General features: G+C 36.2%; 1 protein-coding gene and 1 non-coding gene across 4 annotated transcripts in view; one reads left to right on the forward strand and one right to left on the reverse strand.

Annotated features, from left to right (window-relative positions):
- Smarcc1 (SWI/SNF related BAF chromatin remodeling complex subunit C1) overlaps positions 1–25051 on the reverse strand; it is a 191198-nt gene that overhangs the window by 46913 nt on the left and 119234 nt on the right. For all 3 annotated transcript variants that reach the window (XM_074060362.1, XM_074060361.1, XM_074060360.1), the window contains exons 20-21: positions 18383–18641; positions 17271–17432 (exon numbers count right to left, since the gene is read on the reverse strand). In XM_074060362.1, the coding sequence (XP_073916463.1) occupies positions 17271–17432; positions 18383–18641 (421 nt within the window). The remainder of the gene's footprint in view (positions 1–17270; positions 17433–18382; positions 18642–25051) is intronic.
- LOC141418661 (U6 spliceosomal RNA) lies at positions 8089–8196 on the forward strand. The gene has a single exon (XR_012443327.1). It is a non-coding gene; the product is annotated as a U6 spliceosomal RNA (small nuclear RNA).

Below are 25051 nucleotides of genomic sequence, written 5' to 3' on the forward strand. Positions count from 1 at the left end.
AGCACAATATAATGGTGTTTTGGTCAATGATGGACTGCATTTATGGTGATGGTCCTATAAGATTATATAACAATGATATCACTTATGAAGGATGGAATTAGTTAACTCCAACCTTAAGTGACACATTACCTTTCTACAAAATATATTTAACTCAACTGATTCAAGAAGAAAAAGAAATTCTGAGTAGTCTTTTTCTTAGCAGTACTGGGGTTTGAACTCAAGGTCTCATGCTACTAGGCAGGCGCTCCACCACTTGAGTCAATCTACCAGCCCTTTTTTGAGGTATTTTTGAGATAGGGTGTCACAAACTATTTACCCAAGCTGGCTCCCAACCACGATCCTCCTGATCTCTGCCTCCTCAGTAGTTAGGATTACAGGCATGAGCCATCAGATCCTGGCCTAAGTAGTCTCGTAAGTTATAAAAACTGGATAAATTAAAAACTTAAAAACAACATAGGTTCAGATATTTACCGGGGAATTTTACCAAACTTTTTTGGAAACGATGATTACAATCTCATATATAAAATTTTCCAGAGAACAGAAAAAGAGGGAATACTTAACTCATTCTATCAGTCCAAATATTATAAAACTGGATTCGTAAGATGAACAAAGACAGGAAGTATTGTAATATTCCAGATAAGGAATACTAGAAGCCACTAGGCAAAGTCTCCTTTATAATCATAAAAGGAAAGACTCTTAAATATCCGAAAAAAATAAAATAGTATATATCAAGAACACACTATGACAAAATAATGGAACAATGGAAGTGAGATCAATGTAATGTGCAAAAAATAAAACCTGAACAATGTCTTAATTAAAAAAAGGGATTACAGGGGGAAAAAAAAGGACAAAATTAACTCTTAGAATCAAAGACTTCTCTTTATTAAGACTCCAAACAGAAATAAGAAATAAGTAACAAATGGGAGAAAACACATGTAGTAATATAGTATTTAGTAGAAGATTAGCACATAAGATTCATAAAGGAAAAAACACCATAGAAAAGTGAACAAGAGCAAGAGTGACTAATAAATAAAGCACATATAAAACTTATAATAGTTATCGGAGACATATAACTGAAGACACAGGACTTGTCATTTTGTACCTGTGGGGGGGTCTAGCTGGGGTGCAAGCAGAATATGCTGGATGCAGTGCTCAGGGTTGAAGTAAAATCTGGCAGCACACTTTGGGAAAAACTGGGATTTCTTTTTTTTTTTTTTTTTTTATTCATATGTGCATACAATGCTTGGGTCATTTCTCCCCCTTACCCCCACTCCCTCCCTTACCACCCACCCTGCCCCCCTACCCCCTTGTTACCTGGTAGAAACTATTTTGCCCTTATCTCTAATTTTGTTGAAGAGAGAGTATAAGAATAATAGGAAAGAACAAGGGTTTTTGCTAGTTGAGATAAGGATAACTATACAGGGAGTTGACTCACATTGATTTCCTGTGCATGTGTGTTACCTTCTAAGTTAATTCTTCTTGATCTAACCTTTTCTCTAGTTCCTGGTCCCCTTTCCTATTGGCCTCAGTTGCTTTTAAGGTATCTGCTTTAGTTTCTCTCCGTTGAGGGCATCAAATGCTAGCTAATTTTTTAGGTGTCTTACCTATCCTCACATCTCCCTTGTGTGCACTCGCTTTTATCTTGTGATCAAAGTTCAATCCCCTTGTTGTGTTTGCCCTTGATTTAATGTCCGCATATGAGGGAGAACATACGATTTTTGGTCTTTTGGGCCAGGCTAACCTCACTCAGAATGATGTTCTCCAATTCCATCCATTTACCAGCGAATGATAACATTTCGTTCTTCTTTATGGCTGCATAAAATTCCATTGTGTATAGATACCACATTTTCTTGATCCATTCGTCAGTAGTGGGGCATCCTGGCTGTTTCCATAACTTGGCTATTGTGAATAGTGCTGCAATAAACATGGGTGTGCAGTTGCCTCTGGAGTAACCTGTGTCACAGTCTTTTGGGTATATCTTCAGGATTGGTATTGCTGGATCAAATGGAAGATCAATGTTTAGCTTTTTAAGTAGCCTCCAAATTTTTTTCCAGAGTGGTTGTACTAGTTTACATTCCCACCAACAGTGTAAGAGGGTTCCTTCCACCCCCCCCACCCCGCATCCTCGCCAGCACCTGTTGTTGGTGGTGTTGCTAACGATGGCTATTCTAACAGGGGTGAGGTGGAATCTTAATGTGGATTTAATTTGCATTTCCTTTATTGCTAGAGATGGTGAGCATTTTCATGTGTTTTTTGGCCACTTGAATTTCTTCTTTTGAGAAAGTTCTGTTTAGTTCACTTGCCCATTTCTTTATTGGTTCATTAGTTTTGCGAGAATTTAGTTTTTTAAGTTCCCTATATGTTCTGGTTATCAGTTCTTTGTCTGATGTGTAGCTGGCAAATATTTTCTCCCACTCTGTGGGTGTTCTCTTCAGTTTAGAGACCATTTCTTTTGATGAGCAGAAGCTTTGTAGTTTTATGAAGTCCCTTTTATCTATGCTATCTCTTAGTTGTTGTGCTGATGGGGTTCCATTGGGGGATTTCTTAAAACATGGCTAACTGTAGGGCTAGTCTATACCAAAAAACCAAATTGAACAATGATGTTCAAGGTTCAGTGTTCAAGAACGTTCAATAGTTTACTAAGAAATTGATCTGATGAAAAACTGAAAACTGCACTAAACAGTAAGCTTAGTGATACAAATTCCATATTTTGATTTGTCAGCTGGTCCATCCACCACATGTCTAGCCCTACTATATTTATGTGCTGTGAGGCCTAAGACTGCACATAGATGCTTGAAGTAGACAACATAAGAAATGACCCAAACTGCCCATTCAATAATAGATAATTAAACTGGATTATATTCACACAACAAAATACTTTATAGGAGTGAAATTAAACATCTACACAGGCCAGGCACACTTGTCCACATTTGTAATCCCAGCACTAGGGACACTGAAGCATGAAAATAGGGAGTTTGAGGCCAGCTGCCTGGGCTACATAGCAAGACCTTATCTCAAAAAACAAATACAGAACAAAAAAAATTGGCTACACAGACTTGTTGCCATAGGGATAAATCTTGAAAAACAGAATATTAGTGAAATTAATGAAAAAGCCAAATCTCAAAAGTCTAAATATACTATGTTTTATAAAAATAAAAAACAAGCAAAATTCCACCTAACATATGTTGGGTAAGTGCATCTGTGTTTGTGATAAGTCATTTAAGAAGTATTTAGAATGATATTCAAAATTTAGGATTCCTACTGCTAACGTGGGAAGGTGACAGAATGAGATAAGGGAAGAACAGAGTGAATCTAATTACTGACAATGTTCTAAACTCCTGAGTTCAGATATAACTTACATTCAGATACAATAAAACACAAAAATGATAATATCTGAAAAACAAACAAACAAACACCTAAATAGGAAATGAAATGCAGATGGGGTTTAAAACAAACCAAAAGACTTACAGGTTACTTTTAATCGAATATGCATTAGGCTACCTTGGCCGAAACAGGTTAATTATAGACCTAGAAAGTGTTATGTGGGAGAAATGCAATTTTTACATATATAGATACATTTTTTTTTTTGCAAAGATATCTGCTTTTCAAAAGACTACATAGTTCCACATTTCAAAAAGCTTACACACTTTCTTTAAGGTAAGGCAAGTCAAATTTTGTTATCAACTCTTTAATTAGCAGTGAATCCAAAATGAACAATTACATAATATTAATATCTATTCATATGATGATGGTGGTGCCATTAAAGACAGACTCTCTGTAAGTGGAAAAACCCAGAGACAAGTGCTCAGGCTACTAAGATGATGCTATGCAGTAGAGCGTGTAAAATGATTCCTATTCTATAAACCATACTTTCTAAGCTTCTTTTAGATATCTTCTTGGAATAAAAAGAAGACATAGCTTCTCCTTGGTCTGAATTTTAGTAGGAATTATAAACTTTTTTTTTTTTGACACTACAGAGGTTTGAACTCAGGGCCTTGCACTTGTTAGACAGGAGCACAACCACTTGAAGTATAAACTCTTACGAGGCTGCAATCTTTCATGCATCTGATTATCACCTTGTTGGTATTGATAAATCAGAAGGCTGAGAATCCTTTGCAGATGGGTAATCTGGCTCACGTATATAGAACTAAAGAAAACATTTAGAGTAAGTTGTTTTAAAATTGCATCTAACACAAGAAGGCATTTGCCATAAACTAGGAAGGCAGATGCCAAAATATGGTCAGCAAAACCACAATAAGGAGAGGTCTAGATGACTTCGTAAAGGGGTAAAGGAAATGGGAAAGTTAGATTGGAAGAGAGAACCACATGCTTATAAAATAGCTACCTTTAATAAAAGTATTATTATAAATAATGATGGTCCCTGAAAAGGAGCTATAATTTAATAGCAACTCTGCACTTCGTTTGTAAACTGCCAGCACTTATTTTATAAAAGAAACTGAATCAGGCTATTTCAATTTTTTGATCACTTCCTGACATCTATAAGGTAAAAGTCCTTTAAAAACCAATCCTTTGTCCATTTCTAGCGCTGCACTTGACCACAGTACCTGCTCTTCCCATACCTCTTGGTATTTGTTCAAGATTATGCCATCTGTATTCGTTCTGTTTTCCTTTTTCATTTCTGTATAAAAGGGTCCCTCTTTTGTAAAGTCCACCCTAACTGACTGAGGTGAAATAATTGTGTTTCTCTTCATGTGCCTCTATTTATAGCTTGCTTACTTACTTGATTTATTTACTTACAATATCTCCCTTTAAACTGAATACTCTTCAGAGGCAGTGTACAGGGGTCTCCAACGTTAAAATAACTCTGATAATAACTTAAAAGTGTTATCTTTCCGCTACCTTTCTCTCAAATATGGAGTCTCACAAGTTAGACGCTATCTGGTGCGTAATGAAGTCACAGAGTTCTGACAGCAAAAAAGAATGCGCTCGTTACTACTTTTAGAAGGTCAGATTTCTAAGCCGGGCACCAGTGGCTCACGCCTGTACTCTTAGTTACTCAGGAGGCCTGCAGTTTGAAGACACCCTGGGCACAGTTCACCAGCCCTTGTCTCAGCGGAAGACTTTTACTAAAAAGGAAGGGCCAATGAAGTGGCTCAAGGTGCAGGCCCTGAGTCCAAACCCCAGTAAGTCAAAAAAAAAAGGTCAGATTTCTAAAATGAAAGTATCAACACACATGAACCATACAAATTGAAGCATCTTGGGCATCTCACCTCACCATTTTAATGAGTATAAAGGAGAAACTGACACTAAGAGTTGGAGAACTGCTAATATAATCAAATCTGTCTAGTCAGGGAGGAAGAGAACGAGGTGCATGCCAGGAACCTGGTAATGAGAGATGGTTTACATCATGCCCTATATTAAAGTTCAAGCATTCCACAATACACAGTGCTCACTCATAAGCCTTCCAATACTTTTTCTATAACCAAGCTACTTTTTTCCACAACCCAATTTAAACATTGTATTGTATTGTATTGTATTGTATTATAGCCAAGCGTTTAGTTCCCAACCTCTGAATAACCTTCCCTTTGTTTTTTGTGTTCTATATAACAGAATACTTGCTAAAGTCTGTTAAGTGACATTCTGAACTTCTTTCCCAACATTCACTTCAAAGCTCACTTTATTTGTAAAGTCTTCATTCTAAAATTACACGTAATATTTGTGCTATTATAGTACTTCCTGTGTACAGTGCTCCTTGAATAATTAATACTATGCTTTCATTGCAACCCCAAACCCTCAAACACTGCAATAATATTTTCATGTATGTGAAAATTAGCATAAAACGCAGCCACGATTATTAGGTTATTATCTGTGTCTTACATGACATGCATTACTCATGGCAAGAGGTATCCATCAAGTAACAAAATGTCTCATTTCCTAAAACAGTCCTCAAAAAGCAGACAACCATATATTATATAATGAAAGCCAATTTCTTCCAGAAAGTATAAGTCACTGGAAAAGTCACTTAAATCCTAGCCAGTCTTTAGAAGTTATATGTCCAAATATGAGCTTCTGGAAGTGTAAGTCCCCAAAATCTTTTAAAGTAAATCTGAAAGAGCCCTTTTAACACAACAGTAACAAACGGACAATAGAAGCCCACTCCGTAAGACTGAAGTCTGATAATCAAATATTGTTTTACTGATTTTGGAGGTTCACTGGTCTAGTATATTTTCAGTGTTTTAGAAGTGCTCGATTTCAAAAATACTATGGAAACCCTCGTGGCAAGAATAGTGAGGCTATTTATAAGCTATGAATTTTATCTGAGGCAAAATTCTAACATCATGCTTGAGCTTTATGTTGCTAGAACAGAGCTTTTCAATATTATTATTGTTAGGAGTCTCTTCTCAATCCATGATAGATTAGAGATCAGCTCTGAACAAACTTGAGAACTAGGAATGATTACTTGGGATCCTCTGCACACAACTGTTGACTAACTCAAGATGTATTCTTTGGAATCATGTATCCCACAGTTTGTTAAGAAGTTCAGTGGACAGTATGCTAAATGTTATGAAAGAATATTTTCTGATCATCTATTTGTGATTCAATTTATCCAAAAGCATTATCAATTGTAAGGAAAACACAATTCAACATCAAATTTCTAAGTGAGAATTAAGATACTGACAGGAAATTGACTCTGAAGAAAAATCAATATTTGAAAACAGAAAATACAATAAAAAGTTTGACAGTTTCTTCAATGCGCATGCTTATTCCAAAGTTTGTTTTTACTGGCAGTACTGAGGTAGGTGTTTTACCACTTGAACTACTCCCCCAGCCCTTTTTGGTTCAGTTATTTTTGGAACAGAGTCTCATATTTATGTCCAAATCAGCCTGGACTGACTTCCTACTTAAGTTGTTGGGAATGACAGGGGATCACCACCACACTCAGCTTTTATTTTATTGGCTGAGATGGGGCGTTGCTAACTTTTTGAGGAGCTAGGATTATAGCTGTGAGCCACTATGCCAGGCTATACTCCTGGTGGAGAACTTTGTCTTTAAAGAGTGATTCACTGTATGACAGGTAATGTAGGAAACTTTCCTTATCCTTGGAAAATGCATAGTGAATTATTTGGGATACAAAGAATCATGCAGTCTACAACTTACTTTTAAATATTTTTTAACCCATTTATTTAGCTAGCCAGACAATTGACTGGGAGTATAACTCAAAGGGTAGAGTGTGTCCTAAGCATACACAAGACCTTGGACTTAATCCTCAGCATCTAAAATTAAGTAAATATACACTTGGTAAAACTGAACCTAACAGGTAGTTGTAAGGGATTTCACTATACTATTCTAGCAATCTTTCAGGAGAATTACAGTTCAAAGCCATTTTGGGAAAATAGTTTGAGACACCCTATTTGGAAAATACCCAACACAAAATGGTGAGTGGCTCAAGTGATAAAGCGCCTGCCCAGGAATCATGAGACCTTGAGTTCAAACTCTAGTACCAGGCTGGTAGAGTGGCTCAAGTGGTACAGTGCCTGCCTAGGAAGGCTAGCAAGCATAAGGCCCTGAGTTCAAGCCCCGGTACTGCCAACCCTTCCCCCCAAAAACAAACAAAAAAATCAAAAAAACAAAACCCAAAAAGCCCTCTCAAACTCTAGTACCACTAAAAACAAAACAAAACAAAACAACCCTTTTTATTCTTTTCAGCAGTGCTAGGGGCTGAATTTAGACTCACACACATGCCAGGTAAGTATTCTACCACCAGGCTACATCTCAGGTCATAATTAAACTTTGATTTATTCTGTTTTTGTTTGAGACAGGATCTCACTGTGTAGTCCAGAATGTCCTCAAACTCTTAATTCTGCTGCCTTAGTGTTCCAAGTGCTGGGATTACAAAGATGTGTGCCAATACATCTGGCTTCCTAATAAAGCTTTTAAATAAAAGCTTTAGTGATTCAGTAAGGAAAATGTTCTTCTATATTCACATATATTACATAAATTACAGTAAGTCAATAGTTAGAAGGAAACTTAAAAATACAGGCCACACCCCAAACACTCCTTTGCTCAAACTGATCCTTGGCTCCAGCCTGCTAGGGACAAACATTAAAATTTCAAAAATGACCCACAGTGCTGGCTTCAGCAGCACATAAAATTAAAATGATACAGAGACAGAGACGATTAACATGGCCCTTGTGTTAGGATGACATGCAAATTCGTGAAGCATTCCATATTTTTCTAGGAATTGTACACCTGACATGGGAAAAGAGACATTATGAGCATGACTTACTCTGAGGTAGTACAGAGAAATAATTCTGTATATTTGTATGTGTGAAAGGGTGAGAGAAAAAGGGAGAGAATGAAAAGCAAACACGGTAAAATTCTGGGAAACTGAGCAAAGGAAACAAGAATACTTTGTATTATTTTTGCAACTAAGTTTGAAATTATTTCAGTAATAAATAAAATTTGTCTTAGTCTTGAAAAAACATAAATTAAATAATAAAATGACCTACAAAGGGTCTTTAAAAAAAAATTTTTTTTTTGGCGGCACTGTTTGCCAGACAGGCACTCAAAGTGTGTGGGCCACTCTGCCAACGCCACACAAAAAGTCTTGATATGGAGTCCCATCTCTGCCAATCCAGGTACTTGTACCTTCTTGGTGTTTCATCAACTATCTTAGTTAGATCCTTCCAGGGGCTTTCATAATGGCTGCTCCCAAAGACGAGGTGTCTACATGACTCACTTGCTCACATCACTTACACCTTTGTTAAAGTATCACTTTCTCAGTGAGACATCACCTGACCATTTAAAATTTTAATTGCCACACTTTACATACAGCCCTCCCCATTATTTATTTATTATTTATTTATTTTTTTTTTAGATGGGACTAGTATTTGAACTCAGAATTTTGTACTTACAAAGCAGGCACCTGATCACTTGAGCCACATCTCCAGTCCTTTCTGCACTAGTTATTCTGGAGATGGGGACTCACAAACTATTTGCCCAAGTTGGCCTCAAACTCGATCCTCCTGATCTCAGACTCCCAAGTAGCTAGAATTACAGATGTGAGCCACTGACACTTAGCCAAATTTCATCCTTACCCTCCTGATCCCTGCTTTATTTTTCACCATAGCACTTAACAGCCAACATACTCTTTCTATAAATTTAAAACTAATTTGCACATTCAAAGTTTCATTTATTGGATTAGACTGGTGTTCATCTTATAATTATAAAATATACAGTCTATAAGGGCAGGTATTTTGGTCTACTATGAACTTAGAATGTTATGTGACAATAGGATACATTTACTGCTTCACTTATCCTTAGGAGTTAAAATTTAAAATGTCTAGCAAGGCATCGGTGACTCACACCTGTAATCCTACCCAATCAGGAGACAGAGAACATCAGGAGGATCTTGGTTCAAAGTCAGCCTGTGCAAATAGTTCATGAGACCCTATCTTGAAAAAACCCATCACAAAAAAGAATGGAGTGGTTCAAGGTATAGGTCCTGAGTTCAAACCCCAGCAACACACACACACACACACACACACACACACACACACACACACACACACACACACAGTCCAGCTTCTCTGGCATAAACTCCTCTACTGAATCACACTAACTGAATTTTGATGTGGTTTTGTCAACCTAAAACTGCACATGAATGAAGCAACCACAGCCACGAAACCTGGTGCATGTGCCTGCTATGCAAACAGAACCTGTTCTCAGAAGAGCCCAGGTCCTCTTCTATTGTATTTCCCACTGTACATAACACAGAATAATACTTTGGAGCTTTTAGGTCTTTAAAGATCTTTGTGAATGAATGAAAACTGCACAAACATGTATGTATTTTACTTTTGGCAGCCTGCTACAGTGAAAACAGGTTAAGCACACCTATGTAACATCAAATGCCCGTTTTCTGCTTTCACAACAAATACAACACTATTTGCTAAAGGTTGTTCTGAAAATAAACTCAAATGATGAATTAGAAAAACCCCTATAGAATGTGAGCCAAATATGGGTACTCAGTAAGAAATGTTGGTTTAAAAGTACATCAGAGAATATATATATATTTTATCTCTCTTTTTATTTCTTATCTTTTTTCACCTTCTCCTCTGAGTGGAAAAAACAGGCTTATTAAAGATCTTCTAGGGGGGAGAAATGAACCAAGCCTTGTATGCACATATGAATAATAAAAGAAAAATGAAAAAAAAAATAAAAATAATAAAAATGAAAAAAATGAAAAAAAAAAAAAAAGAATATGTACACAAACATGGATGCAGGAAAACATCCATGTGATCCCTTCTCCTCAAATAAAACTGATATGCTAGACAGGAAAATATATACAGTATAAATAAAAGTTAAATAACTGAAAAAAAAATAAAATAAAATAAAGATCTTCTAGTATTTTAACCAATACTTTTGCTTAAGTAAAAAAGTTGCCAAGGGGACAGGGATGTACCTCAGTGGTAGAGGGCTTTCCTAGCATGCACAAAGTCCCAGGTTCAATCCTTATCACCACAAAAACAACAACAACAACAACAAAAATGGTGCCAAATATCAACGTTTTGTAATACCTAAGAATGGTCTCTGCACACAAAAAGAAAAAGAGCATACAAATTTAGAGGAATCAGATCTTGATCAATAACTTTTTTTTTTCTCCTCTTTTTGTTTTTTTTTTTTTTTGTGGCACTAGGACTTGAACAGAGAGCCTCATGTTTGCTAGGCAGGTACTCTACCATTTGACCCAGTACATTAGTAAAATAAACTGGCACAGAAAAACAAATATTGCATAATCTCACTATATGTGGAATATAAAAAGGTATGGTGGTTACCAGAGGCTGGGGCAAGAATGTGAGATGAAAGGATGGGGAATGATTGGTTGCAGTTAGATCAAGAAGTACCCTTCCTGTCCAAAAAAGGTAAGAGGTTTTGGTGTGCCACTGCACAGAAAGATGATGACAGATTAAAATAAAATTATATGCTGTATACATCAAAAAACCAGGTCAGTGACAGGAATTGAAACAAGTCTAATATTTTATATGGAAGCATATGTTTTCCCATATTATAATTTAACTACTGATATATATGAAATAACCTATATAACACAGTAAATTAAGTATTACTATAAATACTACCATAAACCTACCACCCAAGTACATTATTATCTTGCTAAAATCCTTCATCATTCTACTTCAAATCAATCTGCTATGCGATAAGGTTCTGTTTTGTCATACGAAATGTTACAAAGTACGTGGTTGACTTCACATCACAATTTGGCTGACCCCTTTCCAAAGTAGAAACATTTGCTGTTTCCCAATTTATTTCATTAGTCACAGTCCAATATAAATCACATTCACTAAAATAGGCCAGCATTAGTTATAGAAACCTGTTCACAACTCATTCAGTAATACTTGTATTATTGTGGAATTTCCTTTAGCCCTTATTAAATTAAAAAGGTACTCAAACTCTATTGCTGCAACTAGTGAATACACACCACAATGAGGGGAGGGTAACAAATACTATATTTCCAGAAACTACGAGTGAAATATCAGCCCTTGAAATAGGTGTGGTGGCACACACCCTTAATCTTAGCTACTTGGGAAATGGAGACAGGAGGATCTCAAGTCTGAGATTAAATTAAACAAGACCCTCCCTCAAACACAAAATACAAAACAAAAAGGCTCAGGGGTATGGCTCAAGTGGGTTCTATCATCCAAAAAACATCAGCAACTCTAGCCTCAAATGCTTCAAAAGACTTCTACTCTAAAGCTTGTACACTGTCATTCATAAAAGTCCTAAGTTCAAATCCCATCCTCACTAAAAACAAACAAAAAAACTTCAGACATTCACTAATGAATTAGGAGACTCAGGCACTACTAGGTCTAAGCTAACTAGGTATTTTTGTCTTCTGTATTTTGAAGTTTAGTGGGCCAAAGTAGAAAATGGAGAAAATGGCTAAATTTCCAAGCTATTTATTAGCTATGGTATCATCTTCTAAAAATCTTTTTCAAGTTGTACATGTAAAAGCATGTTCTACATTTTACAAAGTACGGAAACTTCCTTGAATGAATAAGAAGGCTTTGCCAACTCTTTTCGAGTCTATGACCACAGAGAACCAAAAGATCCTACAAATAAAACAAAGAGAAAGAAAAATGTTGGGAAATTGAGATTAAGAATACAGAACTGACAAAAAGCAACAAAAGATGTGGCTTAGTCTGCTGATTTACTGTAAATGTAAAAAATGAAAATAAGTGAAATTTCAAACAAATTAATAGCTATATGTTGCTAAAATTGCTTTTTAAATCAAAGGCTTATATCCATAACCAACAGTTATGAATATTAACTGTTAGAGCAATATTAAGAACATTAGAGCAAAATAATTTCAATGAGGCCTGGAGCAAGAAGTTTGATTAATCTGAAAATCTGTTTCTGTATCTGGAAAATGAGAATGCTAGATTTAAACTTTTAAGAAAGCAGAGAGAACAGAGGTGGGTCCTTTGCAAACTCAAGGGAACTTAGATTTCAGGCCAGAAGAGATTTCATTAACATTTACTCAAAGTCACCAGGAAAAGATCAATCAGAAGTAAGATGATATGATCCATATGGGCACTGGCTAGAAATTTTAACTTTTACTCCACATTATCTTTATTCTCTAAGAATAAATAAAAGGCTAGGGATGCAGCTCAGTGGCAGATCACTTGCCTAGCTTATACAAGGCTCTGATTTTGAACACAGTACCCCAAATAGAAAAGAAAAGAAGAAATGAAGGCAAGAAGAAAATTACTGTTATTTGAAACACAGCTACATAGCTATACAAATTTGTTATATTTGACAAGAACAAATGTTAGTCTAAAACAGTCCCCACATGAAAAAATGATACTGTAGCAACTGAGGGAATGAAGCACTAATAAACTATACATAAAAGAATATTTTTTGTATGGTGTGAAAATAAGTCCTTTTTGGCAAAAACATCACCTATGCAGTATCACAGAATGGAAAGGCTAAATAATACAATACAGAGTACATAATAAGCATCCCTCCCATTTTACAGATGAGATAATTCAGAGAGAGCAAAGGTAAACAGCAATGCCCTCCCCCCTTTATTTTTGCAGTACTAGGTGTTGAACTCAGGGCCTCACTCTTGCTACACGAGTGTTTTACCACTTGAGCTATTCCACCAGACCAAGTGAGTAGCTTTTTAGAGTTCTGTGGCTATGCAGGGTAGAAACAAAGACAGAAGCTAGGTCTCCACACTACTTAAATCTAACAAATGATGTTGATAAGAGATCTCTGTAAGAGATCCACTTAAGACTCCCCCCCACAAAAAAAAAAGAGAAATGGAAAGTAACTATAGAAAAAGATATCCACGCAAAGAGCAAGCAAAAGATGGCTGAAGTGGTATTCTAATTTCAGATAAAATAGTTTGACAAAAACAAAAAAAAAAATTTTTTTTTAAAGGTACAAAAACTGGATGTGGTGGTTCATGCCTGCAATCCCAATAGTTGGAGAGGGTGAAGCAGGAGGACTACAAGTTCAAAGTCAGCTTGGACGATACAGCCAAAACCTGTTTCAAAAGTTATGAGAGAAGAGAGCAGTGGTTCTTGCCTATAATCGTAGTTACTTGGGAGGCAGAGATGAGGTTCTCGGATCAAGGCCAGAGGTTCAACATTAACCCTAGGTAAAAGTTCTTGAGAACCCATCTCAAGAAATGAAGGCTGTGTATGGTGGAGTGACATCTGGCTCCTAGCTGTCTGAGGTATAAATAGGAGAACTGCAGTCCAGGCTGGCTCAGGAACAAACATGAGACCCTATTTAAAAAAAATAAAGCAGGGTGGGGAGGTTGGGGGGGGGCAAGTAAACCAAAAAGGACTGTGGGCATGGCTCAAGTAGTAGAGCACCTGCCAAGCAACCTAACCACAGTACCACCAAAACAAGGAAGAAAAAAAGTAAGTTACAACAGGGCTGGGGATACAGTTCAGTGGTACAGCACTTGCCAAGCACATACAAGGCCCTGGGTTCAATCCCCAACACTGGAAAAAAAAAAAAAAGAGGGTGGAGGGGGAAGCATGAGAAATCATTTAAAAAAGGGAAGGAGGCAGGCAGGAAGGATGGATCATTTGTAAGAAAAGGTAATACAAACTTATTATAATCCTAGCACTTGGGAGGTAGAGGAAGGAGGGTCACAAACTCCAGGCCAGACTGGTCTACATAGTGTTCCAGACAGCCTGGGTTATACACCAAGAACCTGTCTAAAACAAAAAGAAAAAACACATTAAGAGAAAAAGGAAAATTATATAAAGGGTCAATCAATCAAAGGGATACAATAATTATAAACACATATGCAAAAAATAATAATAAGAGTCTCCAAATAAGTAAAGCAAAACCAGGAAGAACTGAAGGAAGAAACAGCTAGAGCAGTCACAGGTGAAAATTTCAACACCCCACTGTCAATAAGAGAGAACTACACAGAAAATAAGAAAGGAGGTAGATAAATTGAACAATTCATCCAAAAGTAACAGACTGAGCATTTTTCTCAAGTGCTTGAAGAACATTCTCCATGATAGAACACATTAGGCAAAATATGCCTTGATTATTTTTAAAATACTCAAATCACTTCTATCCTCTCTGCATATAATGAGATGTAATTAGAAATTAACAGAGGAAAATCTGAAAACAGAAGGAAATTCATAAACCTGTAAAAATTAACAGTAATATACTCTTAAACAACCACAGGATCAAAGAAGAAACTGGAAGTATTTTGAAAAAAAATATAAAAACTTACTTAACCCAATTAATCCAAAGAAAGAGAATGATAAAGATCAGCATGGAGATAATAGACAATGGAAAAAGAATAGAGACTGAATAAACCAAAATCTGGTTAGTTGAAGAGATAAATGACATTAACAAACCTTTACTGGATTGCTTTTTAAAAGTGGGTGAATCAAATTACTAAAATCAGGAATAAAAATGAAGACATGACTATTGACAATTATGAGAACACTGTGATCTATTAAAACAGACTAAATGAAATATAATTCATATAAGACAGAATATACCCACTTAATGAGTACATTTTATTACCAGGGTAATAAAACATTTAATCACCTCAAAGAAGTACCCTTTAGTACATCATCCCCCAATCCTCTATCATACTAGCTTTAAGTAACCATTAATACACTGTTTCTATAGATTTGCCTATTCAGGATAATTCATGTGAATACAGTTTTACAGCATGTTGTTTATTTTCCTTACAATAGGTGTTTCTTTGGTATTTATTTGAGATAGGGCTTCACTATGTTGCCAAAGATAGCCTCAAACTCACAATCCCACTAACACAGCCTTTCCAGTAACTAAGAATTATTGGCATGTATTATCATGCCTGGCTTTATCTTGTTTTCAAAGTTCATTCATGATATAGCATATATCAACATTTCATTCTTTTTGTGTGTTGTGTGTGTGGTACTGGGACTTGAACTCAGGGCCTACACCTTGAACCCTCTCCCAGCCCTTTTTTTGTGAAGGGTATTTTCAAAATAGGGTCTTGAGAACTATTTGCCTGGGCTGGCTTTGAACTGTGATCCTCCTCATCTCTGCCTGTGAATAGCTAGGATTACAGGCGTGAGCCACAGGTGCCTGGTTAACATTTCATTCATTTCTTAGTCAAATAATACTCCATTATAAGGATATATGACATTTTTCTCACATGCTCATTTAGCTAGCTGATGGGCAATTTGAGCTGTTTCTTCTTTTCCCTTATTCTGAGTTTTTGGGTCTGCTTTGTTTCTGACAACTAATTAGATAACATGAAATGAACAAATTCCTAGAAAGACATGAATTATCAAAAGAGTCAATACAAAATAAAATACCTCAATAGAGAAACTGAATCAGTAACCAAGAAACTAAGCAAATCCCAAGACTGATCACTTTATAAGTGGTTATTTAATTATGAACAACAATGCTTCTCCAATTCTTTCTCCCAAAAAACAGAATTACTTCTTCTTTGACATTAGTATTACCCAGATACTAAAACTAGACAAAGATATTATGAGTAAAGAAAACTAGAGAGAAATATTTCTTATAAGAATAGATAGAAAAACCTTCAGGAAAACACTAGGAAACCTAATCCAATAGCATGGATACCACTTCAAAACAACAGGATGGTAAATGAAAAAAGAAAACATAAAGCAAGTATTGGTGACAATGTAGAGAAATTAGAACCTTCATACTGTACTAGTGGGAACATAAATGGTAAGTTCCAGAAAAAATGAGACATATAATTACAGTATGACTCAGCAATTCTACTCCTAGACATACATCCAAGGGAAGTGAAAAGCCTCTGTTCACAAAAAGCTTGTATTATGAATGTTCAGCAATGCAAACATCCATGAACTGATAAATGGAGAAACAAAAAATAGTTAAAGCCACCCAAAAGAATATTACTCAGCACAGAAAAGAATGAAGTACTGATTCACACTTCTACATGGACCTTGATAACGTTATGCTAAGTGAGTTTGAAGATGGGTCTGATGGTGCATTCCTAAAATGCACACATTTGGGAAGTTGAGGCAGGGGGGTTGCAAATTCAAGATCAGCATGGGGTTTTGTAGCAAGACTCTAAAAATAAACAGACACATTTTTAGAAGTTGGGAATTCCTTTTATGGTAATGAAAACCTTCTGAAAAGTGGTAATGGTGCTGGATGTACAGTATTGTGACTACATTACAAGCTATTGGATTATTAACTTTGAAGTGTAAAGTTAAAGTGGGGAATTTTATGGGATAGAAATTTTACCTAAGTTAGAAAACCAAAATTAACAAAATCCCTTTTGTAATCTTCTCTCCATTTGCTCAAAACCAAAATCCACAAACCGCCATCAAATACTTCATAAATGTAATACCGTTATCTGTTATGAGAGTTTTTTTAGTTTTAGCTACCATAAAAAAACAAAAAACAAATTTAATACTAGAGGCATGGATCAAGCAGTACAGTGCCTGCCTTGCAAGTGCAAAGCCCTTAGTTCAGTACCCCCAAAAACAAAATTTAAATTGATGGCATGAACCTGTAATACCAGCACTCCAGAGGCTGAGGCAGGAGGATCACAAGATTGAGGCCAGCTGAAGTTACACAGCCATACCCTGTCTCAAAAAGCCAAACAAAAACAAAAACCCAAACAATTTAAGAAAAAAAAATATGAATCTTAGACACATTTATATTGATCATTGTATTCACATGAGTGCAAGCCACCCCAAGTATTTTAGTAATAAATACATATATTATCCTTGTTCTAACATGCAGCAGTGACTCACCAATCTTTTCTGGCTCATCAGGCCCTGTGCCGGCAATACAGCTGCTTTCCAAGCCATAGGTAGGATCCACCTTGCCAGATGCTCTTGCTGCTTCTTGTACTTTCTTGACATGAGCTTCAACCAGTTCCAGTGGTACCTCCTCCCGGACACGAGAAAACTCCTCTGATTGAAAAATGAAAACAGCGACCTCAGTGTACATAAATACTTGCTTAAATATAAGACCACTAAGATATGACAAAGTATTATTCCCTCGGGTGTGGTAACTTCCTTCAGGCTGAATCACTTTATCAGCAAAATGAGAAGATAAAATAAGATAAACAGTAACAAAATTCTGACTCTAGCTTTTCATACTGCATGCCATAGTTCCATGCTATGTATAAGGACAAAATCCTCAAAGTTCTACCAGTAACAACCAAAAACTACAGTTCAGATTTAACTGTCTGTGGGCTAGACTGATGATCAGGAAAACATCAAGGATTAAACAATCATAAAACCAAGAAAGAGTCTTATAAGTATAAGAAAATTCTAGTCATAATTAATACAATCAAGAATATTAAATATCTTCCTTCTCAGTTCCATGAAATTCAAAATGAATCACAAATATACCATAAAAAACTATTTTCGTCATGTATGAAAATGGAAAAATGAGACATGTTGAAACTATTACAGTAACGAGGGAGGGGTGAATTCAACTATGATATGTGGTAAGAACTTTTACTAATGTCACAATGTACCCCCAGTACAACAATAATAAATAAAACAGAAAACAAAAAACTCTTTTGGTCCTCCAACTTTGTTTTATTTTTTGAGACAGAATCTTGCTATGTAGCCTAGATTGGCCTCAAACTCGTGATCTTTGAGTTTCCCAAGTGCTGGGATTATGTGTTCGCTACCATGGCTAGCAGTTTCTCCAATTATTTATAAAACTTTTAATTTACAAACTATTATAAATGCTTTATTTTAAAATGTTATAATACTTCTTATTAGGCACATGGTATCTTTAGGGGAAATGTCTGATTCTTTTTATTTATATGAGAAAAAAATGTGACAGCAGGTAATATTTAAACTTGAGATAAATTAAAATTTTGTTATTGAAGAGATGGAGTCCATACCCAAAGCCGCTTTTGCTGCAGCAGATGCCACACGAGGATCTACCACAGATGCCAAAAAAGCAACAGTACTCATGACCGGGTTTCCTGACTGGCTGAAAGGGACAGGCTGGTAGGCCAGTGGCCCAAGGGAAGCATCCGAGTTCTCAAGGTACGGGTCCTCGATGGGAAGCCTCAAAAAGTGGAGAATGCATTCATCTTGAGTGCGACTACCAACGTGCTCTGACACTTTGTTCCAATCATCCTTATACATCTCCAGGGCCTAAAATTGAAAAAAACAAAAACCAGGACTTTAAGTATCAGATAATAAATAATATACAATGCAATTAGAAACCCATGACTTTTTTTTTTTTTTTAAATGACAGTCTCCTTTACCATGTAGTCCAGGATGGCCTCAAGCTACCAAATCTCTTGCCTTAGTCTCTACCCCAGGAGAGTAATCCCAACATTGAGGAGGCTGAGGCAGAAAAGATTTGAGAAATCAAGCTAGCTTTGGCTACATATTGAGTTCAAGGACAGCATGAGCTACATGGTGAGACGCTATTTCGCAAATACAAAATACTAATACAAATGACTATATTGTACAAAAAACAAATAGGTAGATTTGACAGTTTTCCTTCTATTAAGTTCTCAACCAGGCAAGAAAAATAAATAGAAGACAGACATTACAAAAATGTCATTTACTAATACAGACATGATTATTTTATAGAAATTCTAAGGAAACCACAAAAAAAGGGTACCAAAACTAAATACTTAAGCAAAATCCCAGGATAGAAGAGCAACAAAAAAAGTCAACTACGGCCAGGCGTGGTGGCTCCCACCTGTAATCCCAGAAACTTGGGAGGTGGAGATCAGGAGGATCATGTTTGGAGGCCAGTCGGGCAAAAACTTAGTGAGATTCCCATCTCAAAAAACAAGCTAGGCATGGTTGGCTCACAGTTACAATTCCAGCAGTGAGAGAGGCATATGTAGGAGGATCATAGTACCAAAGCCAGCACAGGATAAAAAAATAACTGCAGCAAAAAAAGGGATTCAAGTGTAGCTCATTTAGAGTGCCCGCCTAGCGAGCACAAGGTCCTAAGTTCAAACCCCGGTACTACTTAAAAACAAAAACCAAAAAACCCTCTACAAAATTATTATTTCTATATATAAAAATAATAAAAAAATTATAAGATCAACATGTTGGAAAAAAAACATGGTGAAAGTTCAAAGTCCTAAGTAAATGAAGAGATATTAGCATTAATTCATAAAAAGTCTCACTACTATCAATTTTTATTAGCATACACTAATTATGTAAAGAGTTTTCATTGTGATTCATAATGAAATTGTGAATCCAACTCCAAGTAAGTTATCAATTCATTCCAAGGTAAATTACAGACTCATTACAATCCTTATCAAACTCTAAGCAGGTCTTATTTTGTGTAGAAATTAATAAACTGCAACATTTATAAAGCATATAAATCTCTAACTTTAAAACTTGTAGAAAATGCTCGAAGGGATTCCAATAAAAACATCAAGATAAATCTCCAAGGGAGTAGGAAAAAAAAGCCAGAAATAGATGATATTTTAAAATTCGAGAAATTAACAGGAAAAAATGATTTTAGTGGCTAACTAAAGTTAGTACTCTCATACCATTCTCTCTAGGATCACGTTTCTCGTTTGTTTGGTGTTTTTGGGGTGGGGGGAGTTATTTTGCTTCTTTCTTGGTGATTCTTGGGATTGGGTCTAGGAACTCCGGCAAGTGCTCTACCACCAACTACTCTCCCAGTTCTATGGCACTGGTTCTGAACCAGGGGCAACTGTGCTCTTTGGAGATTTTCACAATGTTGAGATATTTGTGCTGACACAACTGGAAATATCCTACTGGCAGCTAGTTGAGTAAAGACCACAAATGCTGTTAAATAGTCTACAATGCAAAAAGAACTACCTCCACAAAAAGTTATCTGGCCCAGATGTCAATAGTACTACAAACAAAAAACCTAGCTCTGGAGCTAGGTTTAATTTGCTCTGAGATGAGCTCCTACATTAACAGTCCTCTTCGTGTTTACTTGCCTAACAATTCTTAACACCAGGCTCCAAATACTGCTCCAGGCTTTTGTTCTACCTGGAGTGGAAGAAGATTCCTCCAAAACCAAGTCAGTGAATAGTTTTACTCACTAAAGCCTTTGTTAATGGAGGTAATTCTAGGTTTCCTATGGATGTTCAGTGACTTCATGTAGTTCTAGAGGTTAACTACTTAGAAAGAAAAGACTCAACTTGAAAGAAAAAGGAAAAATGCATCTATGTCAGCAAAGTCCTTGGAGCCAGAAATATCTCTACTGGGGTAGCCTTAAAAATTTCTCAGTATTGACAGGGCATGCTCTCTCATAACCTTTTCCAATGAACCTGTTATTTAAGTGTCTTTATTAATTTTCCTTTCTCCAGCAAAAAACAAGGAAGTTCAACATGTTTGTTTTTTCCAGAATAAAGTTGGAGTTAGAGAACCCTTCCAGATACTAAATTCAAGCAAGTGTTCAAATCCAGAAAAACATACGGCTAAAAAACAATGTTTGAGCCTAGGCACTAACTGTAACATAACAGAACAAGCTGAAAAGATGTTTTCAAGAGAGAACATGATGAAAGGCTGGTCAAGAAGGAGGTAGGGGTAAGGGTATCATATGTAGAGGCCTTTGTAGTAGGTGTTTTAGAACACTACAAAGCCCCTTAGTTTCTTCTACCATAACCCAGGATCAAATCTTCATTACATACTTGGATTCTTTGAACCTGCGTATTTCTCCATTTAAATAAATCCTTCTCTGTGTTGCTAGACTGAAGTATGCATCAAAAAAACTCTTTCCTGCTGAAAATGATTTCACTATTCAACTTTACCTTATGGAACTAAGGCCAAACATGATGAGAACTCTACCTGTTGCACCCCACTCCCTCCTCATTAAATTCCAGAATACCCATACCCAGACCTCACAACACTAGTGCTAGCATTGTGCCCCTGTACAGCTTATTCTGTACTAGAAATACCATGTATTAAACAGTGCATCCATTCCCAGGAAGCTGTCCATTTTATCTTATCCACACAGTTCACTGGCACAGAAATTGTTCTGTATGTGTCTGTTCTCTGGACATTCTTGTAGTCATGAACTTGAATTCAAATTTTGCATTTTATCTGTTACTTGCTTATCAATTCCTTAAGGGTATTATAACATATTCACTTCAATCTGCAGTGTATGCCACAGTGCCTGAAACATGTTACCTAATACATAGAGTAAACAAGGAAAGGCAACTGGCTTTTCTATGGTACTCAAAAGTAGGAGCATTATTTTCACTACATGTGGTACTAAGGATTCAACCCAGTGCCTTATACCTGAGAGGCAAGCATGCTACCACATCTGAATATCCCCAACCCTGATACTCAAATGTAAAAAGGGCTTCTACTAATTAAAAAAAGAAGAGCATGAAGTAGGTTCAATACACAGCACTGAAAGAGGGGTGGAGGGAAGCTTCTACTAAAAGTAAGCTTTCAAGTAGAATACCTATTCATCTATACCCTACAGTTCAAAATTAGTTCAAACTACTTCCTGGTTTGCTTATAAAGAAAAGGTATGCCAAACATACTATGAGAAAATATTTGATGCTTCTTACTGAGACCTTGTAATGCTACTATTTCTATAATTTAGGCACCATAAAAAAACGTGAGGAGCTTTTCCTATGATAAAGAACCATTAATACGTCTTAGGAATTTTTTGGGAAAGCATATGATTTTATGTCTATTAATTATGGCAAGAGAAAGAAAGGCATACAGGATAAAGACTAATGTTAACAAGGAGAACCAACAAGCTCACAGATTCAAGTCTTGTAATTTCAAGCCAAGGTACAAGTATAAATGATCAAGGATTCTGTTATCTGTTGTGGATTTAAAAGAATCCTGTAATCAGTGGTGTGAATAGTACTTTAAAAAAAAAAAATCAATCGCTATGGAATAGAGCAGTGCTACTACTCTTTTTCATTCCAATACTCTGACTGTCAATGCAAGTTTAAACCGCTGCTTTGGAGCTAGCCTTTATGGATTGTTTTGATGAAGCTTTTTCAAAAGAAACACCTTTTGTTTATAGAGATGGGATCTCAGTATCCAGCTCACGTTAGCCTTGAGCTCATGCTTTTAAAAAAAATGTTTTATGGTCTAGGAAAGAGGGGAGGGAGGGATAAAGGAGAATGGTAGAAGGGATGAATTTAAGTATGATGATATATTTGATATATTGTAAGAACTTCTGTAAATGCCACAATGTACCCCCACCCAACATAACAACAAAAAAAGAGAAAAAAATTTAAACAGATGTCTCATTCAAAGAGGTCTTCAACATCTTCATTTTGTAAGATAATTTTCTTTAAAAGCTAACATAGAAGCTTAGATTATTCTTCATTTCTATCAATGATCTTTTTCAAGCTACATTCCTTTGTCCAATGTATGTATGCCACATATTTAAAATAACATTTTGTTACTTTAGAAATTGGAAATATGCTGCCAATATTTGTAATAACACTTAAGAGAACGTGACTAAAGACTCACTTAAGAACTGTGCTTTTACATGGTTTTTTTTTTTCAGTACTGGGGTTTGAACTCAGGGCTTCATGGGCTTCATGCTTGCCAGGCAGACTCTCTACCAGTTGCGCCACTCCACCAGCCCTTTTTTTGTGATGGGTTTTTTTAAGATAGAGTCTCATGAACTATTTGCCCATGCTGTCTTCAGTTGCCCATGCAATCCTCCTTATCTCTGCCTGCTAAGGAGCTAAGAGTATAGGCTTGAGCCACCAGTGCCCAGGTAAAAATAAAACTTTTAAATGTTAGTATATGATATGTGTGCAGTCTCAAGAATAATCAAAAATATTTAGAATACTGCCTGTGTGATATATTTGTCACATGGCATGATACATAGATATAACGATATATAAATGGCATGATGTTTTCAGAAACAAACTTCAACGAGTCTACAAGACTTATCAATTAGGGAGAAATGTAAATTTGTTTTGATCATGAATTCATTTAAAATTTTCCACAGGTTTCATGTTCCGAAGTTACTATTTTTCTGGTTTTTCGAGACGGGTCTCAGTATGTAGTTCAGGCCGGCTCTGAATCTTGGATTCTCCTGCCTCTGCCTCCCAAGTGCCAGGATATCAGAAGTTCACCACAACACCTGGCTTTTAAGCTATTAATTGCTCTAAATAAACTATAAATGGAAGATGTTAGTGCTAAACAATACTGTTAAGAAGCTTTTTACATCTCGTTGTGTAAGGGCAAACAATACGTATTGACACAATTGCCTATTTAAAAGAAAAACTAACCACAGCACAGATTCCACCTGTAGGAATGAAAATAAACTATTATTCAAATTTATTGCAGGTTTCTTGACTATATCCAAGGTAAACAGTAGCTCAGTCATTCTTACCTCACTCCGTATTTACTAGTCATTAATCTTAAATGTAGAATAGGAGAAAATTTAGAACACTGATGTGCATAAGAATTGTTGTTGTTTCCAGTCATTGTACAACTGAACCCCAAAAGATTCCAAAACAGCAATACAAAAACAAGTTATATTCCCTTGTAAGTATTTAGAACACTGTTTTTTTTTTAAAGTAACCTACATAGCAGATAACTGATAAACAAAATAATCCTGAAATAGGTAACAACCACTATCTGCATATCATTGAATGGGCAAATAAGAATAAAATAAAAGAGGAAGAAAAATCCTGTAAGATAGCTTTTTGAATTTTTGATGCTGAGAGAGACAGAGAAAAATGAGGTGGTGAGTGGAGGGAGGAGATGACAGAATGGAGAGAAAAAGTACAAAAAAAAGTAGAAAGGAAACATAAAAAAGAAGCGGAAATTGTTTAAGGAACCACTAAAGCTTCTAAGGGAATCCCAGCTGTTGCAACTGGAGAAATCAAATAAGTACAAAAATCAAGAAATTGAAAGGCCACTATATCTCAAAGGGTCATCTGAGGACTGGTGAAGCACCTGACTCTTTCAGGAGGGCTATGAGGACAAATAATTTTCATGACAATGATAAGACATTAATGCCATTTTCATTGTGTTGACATTTCTGACGATACAAAAGTAATGGAGGCATCTTAGCATAACACAGCAGTAACAATTCCAAGCAAACTGTCTTAGAAGGTACTTTGTTCTTCACTGTTACGCCCTTACAACAATAAAATACGCCAGCATCACTTAAACATTTCCCTACTGAAATTGTAAGCAAAAAAAATTGTTTTCTAAATATTTCATAGTGTGAAATGGGAGGTAGAGGAAAAGATTAAATATCCACAATCAAAACATGAGGGCTGTCTAAATGAGAAGCACTTGCATGAATGTTAGTCTTTTATTTATTATGTGTATGTGAGGGGGAGAATGGACAAGATGACAGGGGAGGGAATCACACAGTACTGGGGTTTGAACTTAGGTTTTGACACTTGTTAGGCAGTGCCTGAGCCATGCCTACAGCCTATTTTGCTCTGGTTAGTTGGGAGACAGCCTCTTGCTTTTTGCCCAGTGTGGCCCTGTACCACAATCCTCCTATTTTATGCTTCCTGCTATACCTGGGATGACAGGCGTGCACCACCATGCCCAGCTTTTTTCTGCTGCAATTAAGTCATGCTAACTGTTTACATGGGCAGGCCTTG

Source organism: Castor canadensis, chromosome 17 (assembly GCF_047511655.1).
Source record: "Castor canadensis chromosome 17, mCasCan1.hap1v2, whole genome shotgun sequence".
Lineage (NCBI taxonomy): Eukaryota > Metazoa > Chordata > Mammalia > Rodentia > Castoridae > Castor > Castor canadensis.